Source organism: Protopterus annectens, chromosome 13.part0 (assembly GCF_019279795.1).
Source record: "Protopterus annectens isolate FY-2018-M chromosome 13.part0, PAN1.0, whole genome shotgun sequence".
Lineage (NCBI taxonomy): Eukaryota > Metazoa > Chordata > Ceratodontiformes > Protopteridae > Protopterus > Protopterus annectens.
The window spans coordinates 181,193,206-181,209,534 of NC_056747.1; the positions used below are offsets into that span (position 1 = coordinate 181,193,206).

The 16,329-nt window shown below is 40.5% G+C and overlaps 1 protein-coding gene across 2 annotated transcripts in view; it reads left to right on the top strand.

The window, feature by feature from the left end:
* Nucleotides 1–8,977, top strand: part of MAST3 (microtubule associated serine/threonine kinase 3) — a 1,680,970-nt gene extending 1,671,993 nt beyond the window's left edge. For both annotated transcript variants that reach the window (XM_044090757.1, XM_044090758.1), the window contains one exon: nt 6,331–8,977. In XM_044090757.1, coding sequence (XP_043946692.1) covers nt 6,331–7,364 — 1,034 coding nt within the window. In that variant the 3' untranslated portion in view covers nt 7,365–8,977. The remainder of the gene's footprint in view (nt 1–6,330) is intronic.
* The last annotated feature ends 7,352 nt before the right edge of the window (nt 8,978–16,329 follow it).

Genomic DNA, 16,329 nt, shown 5'->3' on the forward strand with positions numbered 1-16,329 from the left:
ATGTGACATTAGAAGTGAACACTGAGTGTGGAAATATGAAGAGAGTTCAGGAATGTGTCAGGATGGGACTGCTAGAAAAATAAACTACCCCAGTTATGAAGAGAGTTTTCAGGAATGTATCAAGATGGGACTGCTAGAAAAAGAAACTACCCCAGTTACTCACTGTAGGAGAAAAACATGTATGATTAAGTGCACATATTTGTTAGTAGGATTTTTTTCCATAACAACCATTACTTCCTTAGTGATAACTTTGTAAATGCGTTTGTCAGTGATATCTGTGAACCTAAGGTTTAAGCACTGGGAAAAGATATTTGGGAGAATCAGCATGATGTTACCATGTATTACCCAAGGAAAACTATTATTCCGTTATACAACGTTTTTGTGATCTCTGATTCCGACTACTTGATGGATCACAGTTATGATCATCAAAGTTGGGATCAATGCCATAGGCATAGTCTGGACATCTGCCCAGTCTTCCAGAACTAAGCAAAGCCCCTTTCCCCATCTGGCATGGCTGTTTCCTCCTTCCCTGTTATGTCTACACACTCAAAGTGTGAAGATGGCATTAACCCACGCCCTCTTTATTTTTTTTTTGCCTCATTTCATGTGGGTGTTTGTCAAGTAGACAACAGATGCATTCAGCAGTTCAGCATCATTCTACATCTCTTCTTCCAGTCTGAGTAAGTACCTCACTGTGATATTTTTTCAGAGAATATTAGTAGTCTTTTATACTAGTTCGTTAGATATTACCAACATATGCTACAGGCAAATTTCATCTCCATCTAGGAAAAAGTCTGTGTGTGTCTGTAAAAGCCCAGTACCTTACAAAGACTTTCAAATGCAGTGCATGTACCATTTAGATCCTGATCTTGGCAAATCTGCCAGTCTGCCTGCTTTGTTTACAAAGGCTTTAGTAGAAAAGACCATTAGAAGAAAAAAGTTAGCCCTCCCGTCATACTTGATCAAATTTTTAACCCTTACCAAACATGCTGCCATGTAGCATCAGACCACCTGTAGATGTCCCTCCGAAAAAATATAGAAAGTGAGCTCATAGAGATAGAAGGTTTGGAAGACCTCCAGGTTTCCTCATACATGTGTCCTGTTTAGGTCTGAGGGAGTCAGTTTCACAGAGACACCTTTGTAGCTCTCCCCAAATCTGACACCCTTTACCATAATGTATCCTTTTTGGCTAAAACATGACTAAAATGAGATGCCACCATAGCGCCATGTTAGGTGACTTTTTATGGGCATCTCTGTGTGGAAAAATACTGCCTACTCCACTGCCCCCACCCCCATGCTAAACGACACAATCATTTCTGATCAAACCATTTTGGCCATGTTGTGTTTAATCAGCATATCAAAATCTACTGTAACTAAGAAACTTCAGGTGCATTCATCAGTTTTAAGGATACTTAGATAACTGCATTATTTTGTGCGGCCACGGTGGTGCAGTGGTTAGCGTTGCCACCTCACAGCAAGAGGTTCTCCTGTTCGCTCCTCAGATGGGGTGCCTTCTGTGCGGAGTCTGCATGTCCACGCTGTGGTTGCGTGGGTTTCCTCTGGGTGCTCCGGTTTCCTCCCACATCCCAAAGACAATGCTGTAGGTGGAATGGATACTCTAAATTGGCCCTAGGCGTGAGTGCGTGCGTTTGTGTGCCTTCTGTGGAAGGTTGGGCACTGGGCTGGCAACTCAATATCGTAAAACTCCACTGCCAATTATGAGCAGGTAGGTGATCCACTGTGGTGACCCCTAACTGGGAAAAGCCAAAAGAAGAAGTAATGAAAGAGAGTTCATGTGCTTTTAATGTGCAGCTCAGAAGTACCCGTACGTGAACTTGCAAATCTCCAGCAAGGTCATTCACTGAGGACTTTGTTCAAACAGCCAGTGTCTGCTATTTCATAGCACTTGTGACATTCTCATTCCTTCCTCCATCCAGCATCCCACCCAGCACTACAGGAGTGGTTTGAGATGGCTGAAGGAGTTCTCCAGATTCTTCAGAACCTGGAGCCAGACCAAGGCAACCATCTGTTTATTGAGTCGTTTTTGTAAAAAGGAAGAGTGAGACCTCCCAGAGAGGAAATGTTCAACTTGCCTTTTTCAGAGAGTGAGGAAGAACTGGGCTGTACATCCCAGTTGTTTTTGCCCCTGGGACATGAGATGGCTAATAAGGGCACTTTATATTCTGTCTCTCTCCCGATCCATTTTAGTCATCTAAGGAAACTTTGACTCTTATGAGAAACTATATTTAAGTGACAAACCAAAGAAGTGTCAGCATCCCAGACAAGATTGCCAGCACCGTGATGCAGAGAAATAAATCCCTGACTACAGCCCAGGTGACCTCGTTTTGGTTAGCGGCTCAGGCATGTGAGGCTATGGCAGGGATTGACAGGTATGCCCATCCAGAAGTACATTCATAGAAAACTCTCCATGAGGGGATGTGTAGTCTGCAGATGGTAGCAGCCTTCTGAATTTGATCACAAACACAGGGGTGGTGTTCAAGGAGGTAAGGGTAGGTCATTAAAAATAACAATCCTCAGCAGCAGAAGTAATTGCCAGTATCACCCCGCAGGATGACCTTAAGATCAACACCGGCACCAGCTCATACTGAGTAGCCTGGGTGAGGATGAAAGACTATGTAAACACAGCAAGAGACAGGTTCACTGGGATGGCCAGAATGAACGAAGCAGATGGGGACATCCCAGTAAAGATATATTGACTTTCTAGAGCTGGGCCATCCTAAACCTCTAGCTGGCTTCCCAGCTTGGAATCCCTTTGAAGCTGAATCCTTAGAACCAGACTTTCTTTAGAAAAATCCAATAGCAGATCCACCTGTGGAGTCCATAGATTCTGCTAAAGGAGTTAGATTTCCCATTAACTGGGATAGTAGGATACTTGATAGGTTTGGGAAGACAGTATACATGTCAGCGGTCTATGTCATTTCTTCAAAGCCCCAATTTGCCAAACACTTATTCATCGAACTTAAAGCATCGAATACCATTTCTGCAAAGAACTACATAATTGAAAAAGATTTCTCAGGTGGGGAAAAAACTTGTCCATCAGAGCGATCGTAACACAAATTACATCATCTTAAACTCACGTGCGGGGCTTTGTCTCACCAACACAACCCCAATTATATATTCCAACTCAGAAATCACACTACATTGGGGAAAAGGGCAAATTTGTTACAACATCCAACTAACTCCCTTCTCTGGGAAAAAATTTGGATGATGTAATCCTTTGCTGAAATGGTATTCAATGCTTTAAGTTTGATGAATAGACGTTCAGCGAATTGGAGCTTTGATGAAATGATAGGTACCTACATATCAGCAACCGTAGCCTTCAGATCCCTGAACAGAAGTACCTGCATGATTAATTTTCAGGGAGAAACTCTTGAGAAAAAGCTTAAGGATGCTGTAGGATGGAGTCTTAGATGAAAAATGGAAGATTCTCTGACCAGCATCAGTGTCATACAGGTGTGCTGTACCATCAAATATGGGTATGGTGCTGTTGATGCCGCATCAAGGATTGTTGCAGTGGGGTCTGTTATCAGGAGACATTCCTGTCCTGAGGCTTCAGGCCCTAACAGAAGATGTCATGATGAGTATCCTTCATGTCCTTTTAGACAAAGAGTTGCTTTTTATGGTATCATCTCAAAGGGGAAGGTTATGGAGTCAGTCAAGAAGATTTTCCACTGTTATTAAGCAATTGCCTTACTAGCAGAGACAAAGAAAGGGCAATGATGAAAAGGTAGAAGGGCTGCCCATAAGATAAAATATATACTAATGAAAAAGAGAAGTTTGGAGGGCCTGAGAGCCAAAAGCATAATAGGAAACATTGATTGCACTTCTCCTATCCCCGGCCCCAGAAAACTTTCCCAGCCCTTCTCCCCACCTGTACTACCCCACCAATCCCAAAAGATTAGACACTAGCTTAATACCAAAAAAGGATGGGTCTTGAAGACCCATTCTATACATGTGAAGGCTAAATAATTTCCTAAGAGTTCCAAAATTCAGAATGTTGACATTTAAGGGCTTGTTGTCCCTCCTAGTTCCCTAAGTACTGATGGTGACTGTGTATCTAAGAGCTACTTATATTTATGTTCCCATTAAAATAAATCACAGATTCTCCCTCAAATTCAAAGTAGGAGGTTGCCATTATTAATCCACTTCATTGTCCTTTGGTTTAGTGAATTCACCCAGAGAATTTGCAGAATGTCTGGTGCTGTTGATAGGCCACTGCAGGACCCAGGGGTGTTCACAAGTACTCAGATCAAGACATGGGCTGTGACTCATTCATTCAATGTCCATGAGATGCTACAGTTGGTCTTGACCTGTACTCTGTGGTTTTATGTCCTGAGGAGTTTCTCTCTCAGCCTTCCAAAATCATCTGAACTCCAATTGAGACAGTGTTCATAGGGTCCATACTAGATAAACAAAAGGGAAAGTGTTTCTACCATTGCAGAAAGTAGAATTTCTTTCTGCATTTTTCAGGAACATGGCACCAAAGAACTCTGTATTGGCCTGGGAATTACTGAACATATTGGGTGGTATGGCAGCTGTCATTCTATTGGTACCATTGGCAAGGTTGCTTACGAGGAGGATGCAGCACTTCCTGAGGACCTGAGGACCACATGGCAGCATCATGGGCACTCACTTTGGATTCCTATCCCAGTTCTACCTTGGAGTGATAAGCTGTTTAAGTGCAGAGCAATCAAAGGATGCCTTCAGACAACTCTTACTAAACCAAGTCTTGACTATGGACACCTCAGACATGGTTGCGAACCTTTAGCATGAATGACAGAGTTCAGGGCACTCGAATCCTCTGGGAAAAATATGACATATAAACATGAAAGAAATGATAACACTAATCCTGGTCCTCAAAGCTCTCCAGCAATTTGGAAACCAGCAGTCCAAGAGTGGAACTTAAACAGTATCATAGTAATCTGATATGTAAACAAAGAGGCACTTATTTTTATCCTCTCAGCAGGTTGGCCTTGCAGGCATGGGAAGAAGCACTGCAGTCCCAAATAACACTAAAAGCTACTTAAATATAATCTAAAGAAAATTACTTAGTATATCAGCTAAGCAGGTCTTCAGCAGACCCTCATAAGTGGCATGAATGCTGGACTAGGACACCTTCTAGACCTTACTCAGAGGTGGGGAGTAGCAGAGATAAACATATCTTTATCTCTAAGCAACAGACAGCTACAGAATTTGTGTCCCAGAGCACCAAACAGGTTTCTGTAGTAGATGCCTTCCCTCTGTTTCAGACTGATCTATTTTAAGATGCTTTCCCTCCAATAACCTTACTCCTCAGGTTAATTAAGAAAATTAGGAAGTAAAGAAAGACCAGAAATAATACTAGTTGTTCCTTTCTGCCCAATGCAGAATGAGTTTTCCCATCTACTAGAGATGGTAAAGGAGGAACCTACTGGCTACCCCACTATGTGAACGTCCTGACAAAACTTAGGGGTGCCCTCCTTTTTTTCTTTGTTGCTGTTACTCCATTTTAGGACCCTAGCCCACTTTTGTCAAGCTTTCCTGAGGAGTAATATTCTATAATGGTGGTGCAAACCGACATTAAGGGGGGTAGATCATAGTAGGACTCTCTCTTTAGAGGGTGCTTCCACAGTCTCTGCGACAATAAAGAACTAAAGATGTCACAAACTGAAGACAACTTTCTACAGCCGAGATCCCTGTTTTGACAGCTGAAACAATGATTCTGCTCAAACAGGTAGTATTATGGTAAGTTTGTCACACAGATTCACTTTCTGAGTAACTGTGAAATGTAGAATTAAGTCATTCCAAAAGAAGTCTGCAGAAATAGTGTATGGATGACAGTTGTTGAAGGAAAAGCTTAATTACTTTAGAATTAGATGCAAGGTCATGTTCCTTGGTAAAGAACCATATATCCCTTAGTAAAGTCAGAATGATAAGTCTTTTGTACAAGTGAGGAACATTGACAGTAACAGAGAAACTGAAGACAGAAGTAGAGGAAGCTATAATTACTAGTGAAGTGAGGGTGTTTCAATTTATACAGACATAGCAGTGCTTTAGAACTCAGCTTGTTTATAGAGTTTTCATGGCAGAAGCAATGGAACAGGTAACAATAAATTGAGATGTAGGAAAGCTATTACTTATTTACAGCTTGTAATACATGCTTACAACAAGAAAAGTAGTGCAGACTTGATGTGCAAGGCAGTTCTTATCTGCAAGCAAGTTCAATTTGTTGTAATAAAATGATCTAAGTAAAGTTTTTTTTATTATTATTATTATTATTAGGACTGCTTGGTTCTTATAATTGCTGATTTTTTTACTGTCTTTCTGCAGATGCTAATTCTCCACAGAGCACATCCCCATGTTCCAGTACCCCCAGTTCTCCAGCAGCACATATTAGGCCAAGTTCCCTGCATGGACTAGCACCAAAACTCAGTGGACAGCGCTACAAGGTCAGTCGTCGAAAGTCAACTAGTAGTATCCCTCCATCACCTCTTGCCTGTACTCCTTCACCTACTCCGCAACCTCCATCTCCGCAGAGATCCCCATCTCCTTTACCATCTTTTAGTAAAAATGTTCATTCTTTCCATGGCAAAACTCTCTCACCACCAACCATTGTAAGACATGTTGCTCGCCCAAGAAGTGCAGAGCCACCAAGATCTCCATTATTGAAAAGAGTGCAGTCAGCTGAGAAGATATCTGCAGCATATCATTCAGACAAGAAGATGCTGGGACCACGAAAGAATACTTTGGAGGTGCCTCAAAGTGACGGATCATTTGACATTTCAGGAGATCTTGGTATTGAACCTCCACCTATGTTTGCCAATGTCGATTCAGGCAACCAGAGAATGCGAGATTGGTCTTTCGATAGACAAGATAGTCAGGAACTTGTCATCATGAGAAAGCTGAATTTATCAGAACGCCGTGATTCCTTTAAAAAGCAGGAAGCTGTTCAGGAAGTAAGTTTTGATGAGTCAGACCTGCAAGGCTCAGGTGAGTCAGGGGGTGAGCATAGAAGAGTAGGCCTTCTTGGAATGTGGTGGCAGTCTCCACACAAGGCCTCATGGATGGAGTCAAGATCAGATTCAAACTCTGAGTCCATATCTACTAGCTTCTCTGAACCATTTCCTTTAGGCCAGACTCTGCCATCGGTTCCTCAGATTGAAGTTCAAAGCTCTGAAGGAGATGAGCCTGATAAGGGCACAGCAGAATGGGAGTGTCAAGGGTCATACTCAATCCAGATGTCTGGCAGCCCTACATGCACTCCCTCAGAGAATCAGGATGATGATAATGGAACAAGTGGAGGCACACACAGAATTCAGGAGAGTAAACCACGGTTATACATGCGATCAAAAACAACAGAGTAAGAACACAATACTGCTATTGTCACAAGAACTGAGCACCAAAAATGCCAAGGAGATACTTCCAGTTTAAATATTCATGTTTCTTGAAGTCCTTATATCCATAAAAGAGAATCGTTCATTTTTCCAAGTGTTCGGGTGTTAACTTCCCCGACCCCATGTGCAAAAATGGGAAAAGGAGTTGAGGATGGATGAATGGGTGTACACTTTTTCTTAATTTGCCCTCTGAGTTAAATTAAGCCATTTAAACACTTTTGGGAAAACCATCTAACAATTTTGCCTCACCATTATGGGAAATGTCTCCTAACTAAATACTAATGATGGTGTTCACAGAGAAAGGATCCCCCAGAATCTGCATTCATAAACATTTTGTACTAAATGAAGCAAGCTCATCTATTTTTTTAATGTTGGGGAGTAGTTGGGAGTAGAAAAAGGGGAATACCTTGCAAAGAGTGCATTTGCAGACCAATATTTAGCCAAGGAAAGAGGCAAGGCTTTCAGAGCAGTAGGACCAGAGTTTGCTTCACTCTCTGCTAAATTATTTATTACTTTTATAAGCTAATATGTGAATGAATTCTTCAGACACCTTGAATTTTATAGTGTAAGGCTTACGGTTGTGTCCATTTTACACCCTATGAAAACTTGACTTAAAAGGAGAAAAAAGTTTACTAACAGAATTCAACCAAATGGCGGAAATGTTATAGATGCACAGCACCACTAATCTAGCAGCTGAAACTTTTTTGGGGGAGTGGAACAGAATAATTGCTAACCTTCCAATTTGTCAGGTTATTGCAGAATCAGAAGTATGGGAGCAACTTTTTTATTTCAATTGCCAGTTTTCTCAAATACAGCTTTTAAGCATAAATGAGGGTTGTACTGTACTGTGCTCAGTACAGTAAATACAGTTTTCTGCAACTTCTCCCAGTGGAATATGATGAGGCTATTGCTGTCTTTGCTATAAGATAATGTACTGGTTTTGGTTGGTATCCCTTTACTTTGATGGTCATGTGATGCCAATAACTTACCATGTAATCACAGTTTATTTGTATGTTAAATTTTCTTCACTGCAGACCTGTGTTATACACCAGTTTCTACACCAAGGCAACCCCTCTTGGTGTCTGAATTTCCTAAACAGTGTTGATGGACGTTTTCTTAGCATAATCTCAAAGACCTGAGCAGCTTTACGTTTGCAGTTTGTGCAAGATGTTACTTTTTTATTTTAAGGTTATCTTATGTTCACCCTGCACTGTTTCAGAAAAGCAGAGTAGGCCCAACCAAGTACCGTATAAAACATGTTTTAAGCAGAAATGGACCAGCATGCATTGTGAAGAGAATTTAAAGATGCTTTTTACACCCAAATCTGTTTTTCTAGTTTGCCATTGTAGATGGGTTCTTGAAGGGTGGAATGAAGATGTTTTCACAGCACTAATTGAATGTTCTTCACAGAAATTCTTTTGAGTAGCAGCATCCACGTATTCTTCATTTTAATTGTTTTGCATTTAGTCCAAATGTTTATTTTTGTTATCTGTATTTGTATCAAATGTGCATGGTTGAGAGATGACCAAATGTTTTTGTATGGTATTACCATAAAACAATGAATAACCTTTCATTGCTTTACAGATATGTAGTAGTTTGTGCCAGTCTCTGTCCAGTGTTTCCCTTCAGATATACCTCCGTTTCCACCTGAACTGACAAATATTTTAAGAAAGAGTACTTTTTTTTTTTTTTTTTTTACCCTAAAGTGACTGCTAACACAGAGTTAGAATACACCAGGAAAGGCCCTGCCTAACTACAGTCGTCCACTCCATATGCGATGACAAGGCAAAGGAGGTCAGATCAGTTTGTCAAGGTTGCTGTTTCTGGACCATGGTGAGCCCATAAACCTGAACTGAGATATCAAGCAGAAATCCCATCTCAAAGCATATGGCTGAAGGTGTATCTGATTGTAATTAACCTTTTGATTAGTGGGCAACCATTTTAGACTATATTTTAGCCAGAAATGTACAGCTCAATTGAATAGTAGCAATTAATATTATAAAATTTGCATTTTTGAAGTGTGCAGTGCAAGTCACTGTACTGCTTACCCTCTCAGACCATGCGTTTCACATATGTTGCTATTGGCCGGAATAAGCAAACTGCACACATCTGTTTTTTAACTTGCCCTAATGATGTTTTCCAGTCCTAAGACACATGGTAATTTGTCTTACAGTTTGAAACCTCATTCCAAGCATGTGGTTTGGTAAAATGTGAAAAAAAATACATTTGAGCAAATTCTACATCTGAGAAGAGTTTTGAGAAAATATCTCTTTAGTATTACATAGTTTGCAGCCCCAGCTTTCGTGTTCTTTCCTTGCTTTTAACAGTTCATGGTTTGTCCTTTGAGTATCTTCCCAGTGTACTATACAATCTTATCAGCATCATACTCTTGCCCATGTTGTTTGTGAGATTGTGTTTGCTGAAATGGTACTGGACTGAAGAACCCCACTTAAAGAAACTGTTAAGGAAAATGAAATTCCCTTTATCTTATTGTTAGGTGTAAAAAGGTGCGTTTCCAGTGCATTTTTTTTGTTCTTTCTTTTATGGACAACTTTATACTGCCATTCTTGTTCACAAAACCAATGATTTGGAGCTTTAACTGCATCACAGTTATGCACACACAAATCCTGAAGATCTTTGGATATCTCATAAATAGTGTGTCTGTCAAGTTGTGATAATGTAGTCCTGCTGGTCTCCTGCTTGGAATTGTGTCAGTAGATCAACACCTTATTCACAGAGTGCAGGTATTTTGAAATCATCCCACTGAAAGCATGTTCCTCAATCATCAGAGTAAGATTTTGCTAGCAAGACACCAAGCCCATGTGAGAGGACACCCATCACACCCTCATGGACTTTTATATACCTGCTGTAAGGGTGCACAAGAATGGAGAAAAGAGAAAAATCCACTGTTGCTGAAAGTTGTTTCAAAGAATTGACTTCAGAGTACCTGCAGCTATTGACACATTCTCCCTCCTGTTTCTTCCCCTTTTTGTGGGATAAGGGTAGAAGAGTGGCAGTGAACTTCTGAGGTCTGAATAATATTCTTGGATTACAATGGAATTAGAAGAAGATTCCTCCTGTTCAGGCAGATGATTCTTAGTCCCTGAAGTCTGCCTGAGATGACCAGTCTTTTGGAGAGTTCAAGCAACTGATATAGGCAGTTATAACTAACCTAGTAATTAAAAAAAAAAAAAAAAAAACGCGTTAGCCCCAAACCATCTCCAAGAACACTCTCTCTAGATCAGATCATTCCTCCTTTGCTTCAGTTATACTGGAAAGTCTCCATGTGTATAGAGCCATCTTCATACTTTGTCAGTCTTCAAAAATGGCTGTAAGATTTAGTGTCTTTCTAAGATCATGCGCCATTTCTCTGAAATCATTTTATGACTGAATCTTTTATCCTTACTGGTTTAGGGCCTCCATTAAGCCTAAATCCTATCCCCCTCCTCTCTCATGAAGAGCAAGTCCAAATCTTTTGACAGGTTGGGCAGTTGGATGAACTTAGAGAAAAGGTGTCACATGCCACTAGAACTTTAAATGTGTTGCAGGACCAGGTAGGGCAGTCACAACAAGCCTCTCTGCCAAAGACTGACCACTTTTGCAGTGGACCTGAAAGCAAATACAAGCATACTTCCTCTTTGGGACCTCTCAGTCTTTGATGTCACCGTTCATGCAACAATTCCTTAACTGTAGGAGAGCAGTTGGGAGTACAGCAACCACCCAGATGTGCAGTATTAACTGTTTTCTGGAATGCCAAGGGGTCATGAGACAGAGGAAGCACATAATATTTCCACTTCCTCTTAACAGCCTTTTTTGAAAGTGATACCTGTCCATTGAGATGCCTCTACACATTTTTTTTCAGGAGAAGGTACTCCATGTCTATCACAGTTTTATTTTGCTGAAAGGAAGTGGGAGTTCGGTTCTCACTGCACCCTACTGGTTGGTAAAGGATCACAGCAGAAAGGCAGTTAAGTCTGTTCAAGTAGAGGTATTCTGGGACCATGCATCTCATTTAAAATGGAGCAAGCATCTACTAGGGTAGCTCATTTTGTGTTATCCCAGCCACCACATACTTAACACTGTGTGTCTCTTCCCATGGCATCAGATGTCTTAATTTCAAGCATCATAAAACATGAGCCACCTCAGCCTAAGCTCCTCTGTCTTCCTAAATGCATTGTGATCTCTTCAAGCACGAAGTGGTGTACAATGTGCCAAAACATATAATTGATAGGAGGAGGCCAGGTCCAGAGTCCAAGTTTTGAGTCTTGCTGTGGTTTTGCTGTTTGACATGTCTGAGGAAGCGTAGGTGATCCTACTTGAAAGCGCTTACCCTGTTGTTCCATGGATTAAATTTATCATCTTTCTACTTTGGAGACGTTGTGAGTGATTTATTTGGACTGTCTTTTACTTGCTGAACACTGTTCGTGGTTAGACTACCATTTATTGTTGCTGCATTACACCCTGTATTCTTTTAGTGAGGAACCTCTGTGGACATTCCAGTTGTTGGATATGCCTAGTTAGGTACATACCAAAGGAGGCATTGTACTCAATGATAGATCTGATGAATGCCGATTACAGTGGAACAATGACTTCCTTGGACTTGGATGCCATACCTTTGTTTATAAGTTGCACAACATAGAATAATTTCCTCACCACTGTAGACACATGATGATCAAAGGCTAGATTGCTATCTGTGTGTGTCCTTAAGTCCATGACTACTGGTCAGCTATAAGGGGTGTGTTGTCAATATGATAGTTACCAAAGATGGATGACTTCTCAAAGGATACTGTTATGCATTTCTTGGCATTTACTTTTAGTCCATGGCTCTTGACACCAGTTGTTTGTCTGTGAAAGCCCCTCCTGGAGAACATTTGTATCAGTATGAGATTCAATGACAGCTCCTAATTTGCAATCATCTACACATTTAGTCAGCCAGAGACCACTGACAATGGCCTTGACTTCTGAGAAGTAAAAGCCAAAAAGGAGCAGTGCAAGGACTAATCCCTGTGACTGGCCTCTTTGTAGAGGTGGACTCCCCAATTCTAACTTCCTGGGTCCTGTCTGTGAGCCAATTGGCTATCCACCACGTGACATACAGGTTGGCCAGGTCAAGGTTAGGCAGTGTGAACGATTTTGCCCTCATCCATTGCTTTGGTGACCTTCTCAGAGAAGTCCACTGAGTTGAGTAGGGATGATCTGTCCTTGAAATTTTACTAATAGTAGATTGTATGTTTACCTTATCCTTTTATCCAGACCTTGGTGTCACAGTAAACATGGTAACATCTGTTAATCAGTTCTAAGTTGTGAACTTTATTAACACAAGTGTAGATTTTCTTGGGCAGAAGCCTTTTTGCATGTCAGTGGGATATATTTTGTGTGTCCTAGTTTTCTTGACTGTGTATGGTTTCACTATACCCCTGGCACAGCTACACACAAGGCACCCACCCACAGTGGTGCCAAAGTCACATTGATCCAAGATTTCCCAGAGGATAACCAAAAGAATTGGCTGTCTAGGGGGAGAATAGGATGAAGCAACATGCATCCAGCTGTTGTGTACCATGGAGAAAACAAGGGAAAAACCCATTGAAACGCAACTTGTGGTGAAGACCAGGAGTTTCACAGGACAACACAGGGAGGTGTTGATGACATCCTGCATCATTTCATTAGTCATCTCTACAGCTAGTGAAATTGACTGACCACAGAAAAAAACAGCAGCTCCCAGGCTCCATGCAGATCATTCCCCGGTTGGATCCCTCACTTCTCCAACCCTAACAATAAGTACCATTGAGATAGACATTCTGAGAAATTGGGGAGCCTAGGAAGGGAGCTTTTGGGGGATTCAGGGACATGTGAGCATGGAAGGCCAGGGAGAACAAGCCTGATGCTTATTGGTGTTGGTAGGTGGTGGAAAGAATTAAAAAAATAAATACATAAATAAAAAAAGAATTGCCTTACAGAGGCCAGAGTAAATATGGTGTGAGTGTTCTTCCATCAGTTACATTTGGGCCTTGGATAGATTTCAGTCTGCTTCATCTTGAAAAGCGCTTTCCAAAACAAATGAGGAAACACACTGTTTATATCAAGGATCATTACTGCAAGAACATACATGGAATCTAAGTGGGGTGGATGTTAGTCTTTGGTCAGATAATTTCAACAGTCAAATGTTACAGAGGATGCAAGACTGCAGAGTTAGTCTTCCACAGTGGTGACTAGACAGAATTACTATAAAGAGATGATGTGTAACGCACATTCCTCATTTTTTGCCACCTTTATAAAATGGTCACTCCAGTTTTGATCACTTCAGTCTTGTTTTTGAAGTTTAAACTTTTTATTACGCTGCTAACAGCTAGTGATCATTTTTGTTTTTTTGTGATAAATGATGTTCACTGAAAATGTCAACAAATGCTGCTGTTGCTGTCATGTACCCATCACGTGTTCACATTTACAATATTTGTTCTGCTGGTGGAAGACTCCAGTATTAAAAACTATATTTGTTGCACTTCTTTTAGTAAAAAAAAAAAAATAGCTAGATAGAATAAAAGTAGAATAGACTTCATAGAGCATAGAACATTTCCTCTTCTTTGTCAAGTTCTGCTCTTAAGAAATCTCGAAAGATAAAAACATAAGCATAGTCTCCATTAAACTCCACATCTGAAAATCTGGAATATTATGGAGCCATCTGACTGTTCTGACTGGCAGACCACTTGTCAACCTAGGCATTTAGCCTGGCAACACTCTAATGAAGTAATTGCCACATTGAAGTAGGCAAATGGTAAGTGCTGGAAAGTCTTACCTCTGCAAATAGTGTTTCCTTTTGGTGTGAATTATCTGAGTGTGCATAACATTTCACAGCCTCAGGTGATACAGTTGTTGTTGTTGTTGTGTCTTTCGGCTTTTCCCGGTTAGGGGTCGCCACAGCGGAACTCCGGTCCTCTAATGATTGGTAGTTGATTTTTACGTGCCGAGTTACCAGCCCTGACGCACAACCTTCGAAGGTATGCCCATTCACAGTACCTTGCATATTTATTAAATAAAGCCCTGGCCTACTCATTAGTAAAGGTCCATTGCTTCCTCCTACAGTAAGTCATTAGTCAGATTTTAACATGCATTCTGAGTTTGAGACTTAATGTACATACAGTGAATACTACTTGGCATTTGAAGTTTGAAGTCTACTTGAAACCATCACATTTGGTGATGGCAGAATCCTACGTGACGCTCCCACTGTACTGAATACTACAGTATTTGAAACAGTGAATGATAGCAAGTAGAAGTCCAACAAGATTTTAAAAATACATATGTAACTAATACTTGAGAAAGTGTTATTGCACATGGTTAGTTAAGGCCACTGTGCCCCCATGCCCTCAGACTTAATTACACTAAGAGTGCATAATCTTGGAGAAGTAGAAATTCACATATTTTTTCCCTGAGTATTTGATGTACTAGTTCAGAAATTGTGAAGGGAAAGCCCTCCGGCTGTTTGAGGCCAGAGATGACCCCCCCCCCCCCACACACACACACACACACACACACACACACACCTTGCAAAAACAATGCCTCAATATATCTTTGTTATAATTGCAAGCAAAAGAACTATATTTGTCTGTTTTATGTTTTTCTTATTTTTTTTTAATTTGTCAGTGAGTTGAACTGTGCTGTTTGCAGCATGTCATAGTTTGACATATTTTGTTTGGTATCCTTAATTTATCTTTTAATTACATGACTTGGCGGAATTTTATAAATATGAAGTTAACATACCTTGCTTTGAACCCATTGGTTCTGCTGAAGTAAAATGTTTATCCTAGAGCATCCTAATTCTAGCTGCAGTAACAACAGCTTGAAAAGTTTCTGAACTGCAGATCTCTGTGTAAATAACATTAAACAGTATTTCATAAGGAAAGGCTGTCTTAAAAATCCTTAATCATGCCTAAAGTTGTGTCTGAACTTAGCCTGAACCAGTCAGTTCTGCTTCCTGTTGTAGTCCTCCAAAGAGCACATTAATGGGGAGGGGTTTCTTAGTACATGGATCTGCATAGACCTCATTGAAATTTACATCAGAATGCTAGACTTGACTTCAGTAGCCTGTTAGGGGTTGTTTTAATATAAGCACTCTGTGGAACCTAAAGCCACACTGCTTGGTTCTCTGTCACACCATGTATTTGTTCCTTCAGCAGTGTTTTTTATGATATGCACACTTGTGTGATAACTCACAGTAACAGTAGGTGTATGAATAATAGGATTATTGTTACAGGACAGGTTTCCTGTAACCATTTCCTCTTTTACTGTCTTCATAATAGGTATGGTGGCATCTTCGGTTAAGCATTTTATTTCTTCTTTTCACTGATCCTATGAGACAGTACATCTTCTGTGTATAGTTGCCTTATTTTATTTTAATTAAAACTTAAGTAGCCATACATAGTTTTATTCATGGATGCTCTCTGCTGTGTTTTCCCTGAGTGCTGATTTATGTTTCACATACACCTGCATTTATGAAATGAATTCTAAAGATCAAAAAGTCTGAATGGCTAGCTCCATTGTCATGGTAACACATGTGGGCAGCACCAGTTAGGACTGCTAAAATGTAGTACTAGATACAGAGACTTGCAAATTGGATATGTGCCAAGATGCAGATGTTCTGCAGGAGTTCCCTATTCAAATTTCATGGACAGAAATTGCAATGGCCCATAATTTTCAAAATCTATAATTTAAAGGTCATTTTTTATTGGAGACTGCACCCTTAGCACTTCCCAGTGTAGTGGCTTTGGCCCAATTCCCCACATTTCTAAATATGCTACCTTTGAGGCTACTGCTCTTCTAGAAGAGGAAAAAAGTTTTTTTTTTCTTCATTTATTTATTTTAAATTTGGGCCGTGGCAATTTTAGTCTTCAAAGGTATGGCTGTCACTTGTTCTGGTAGGCACCATTTTAAGATCCAGCAT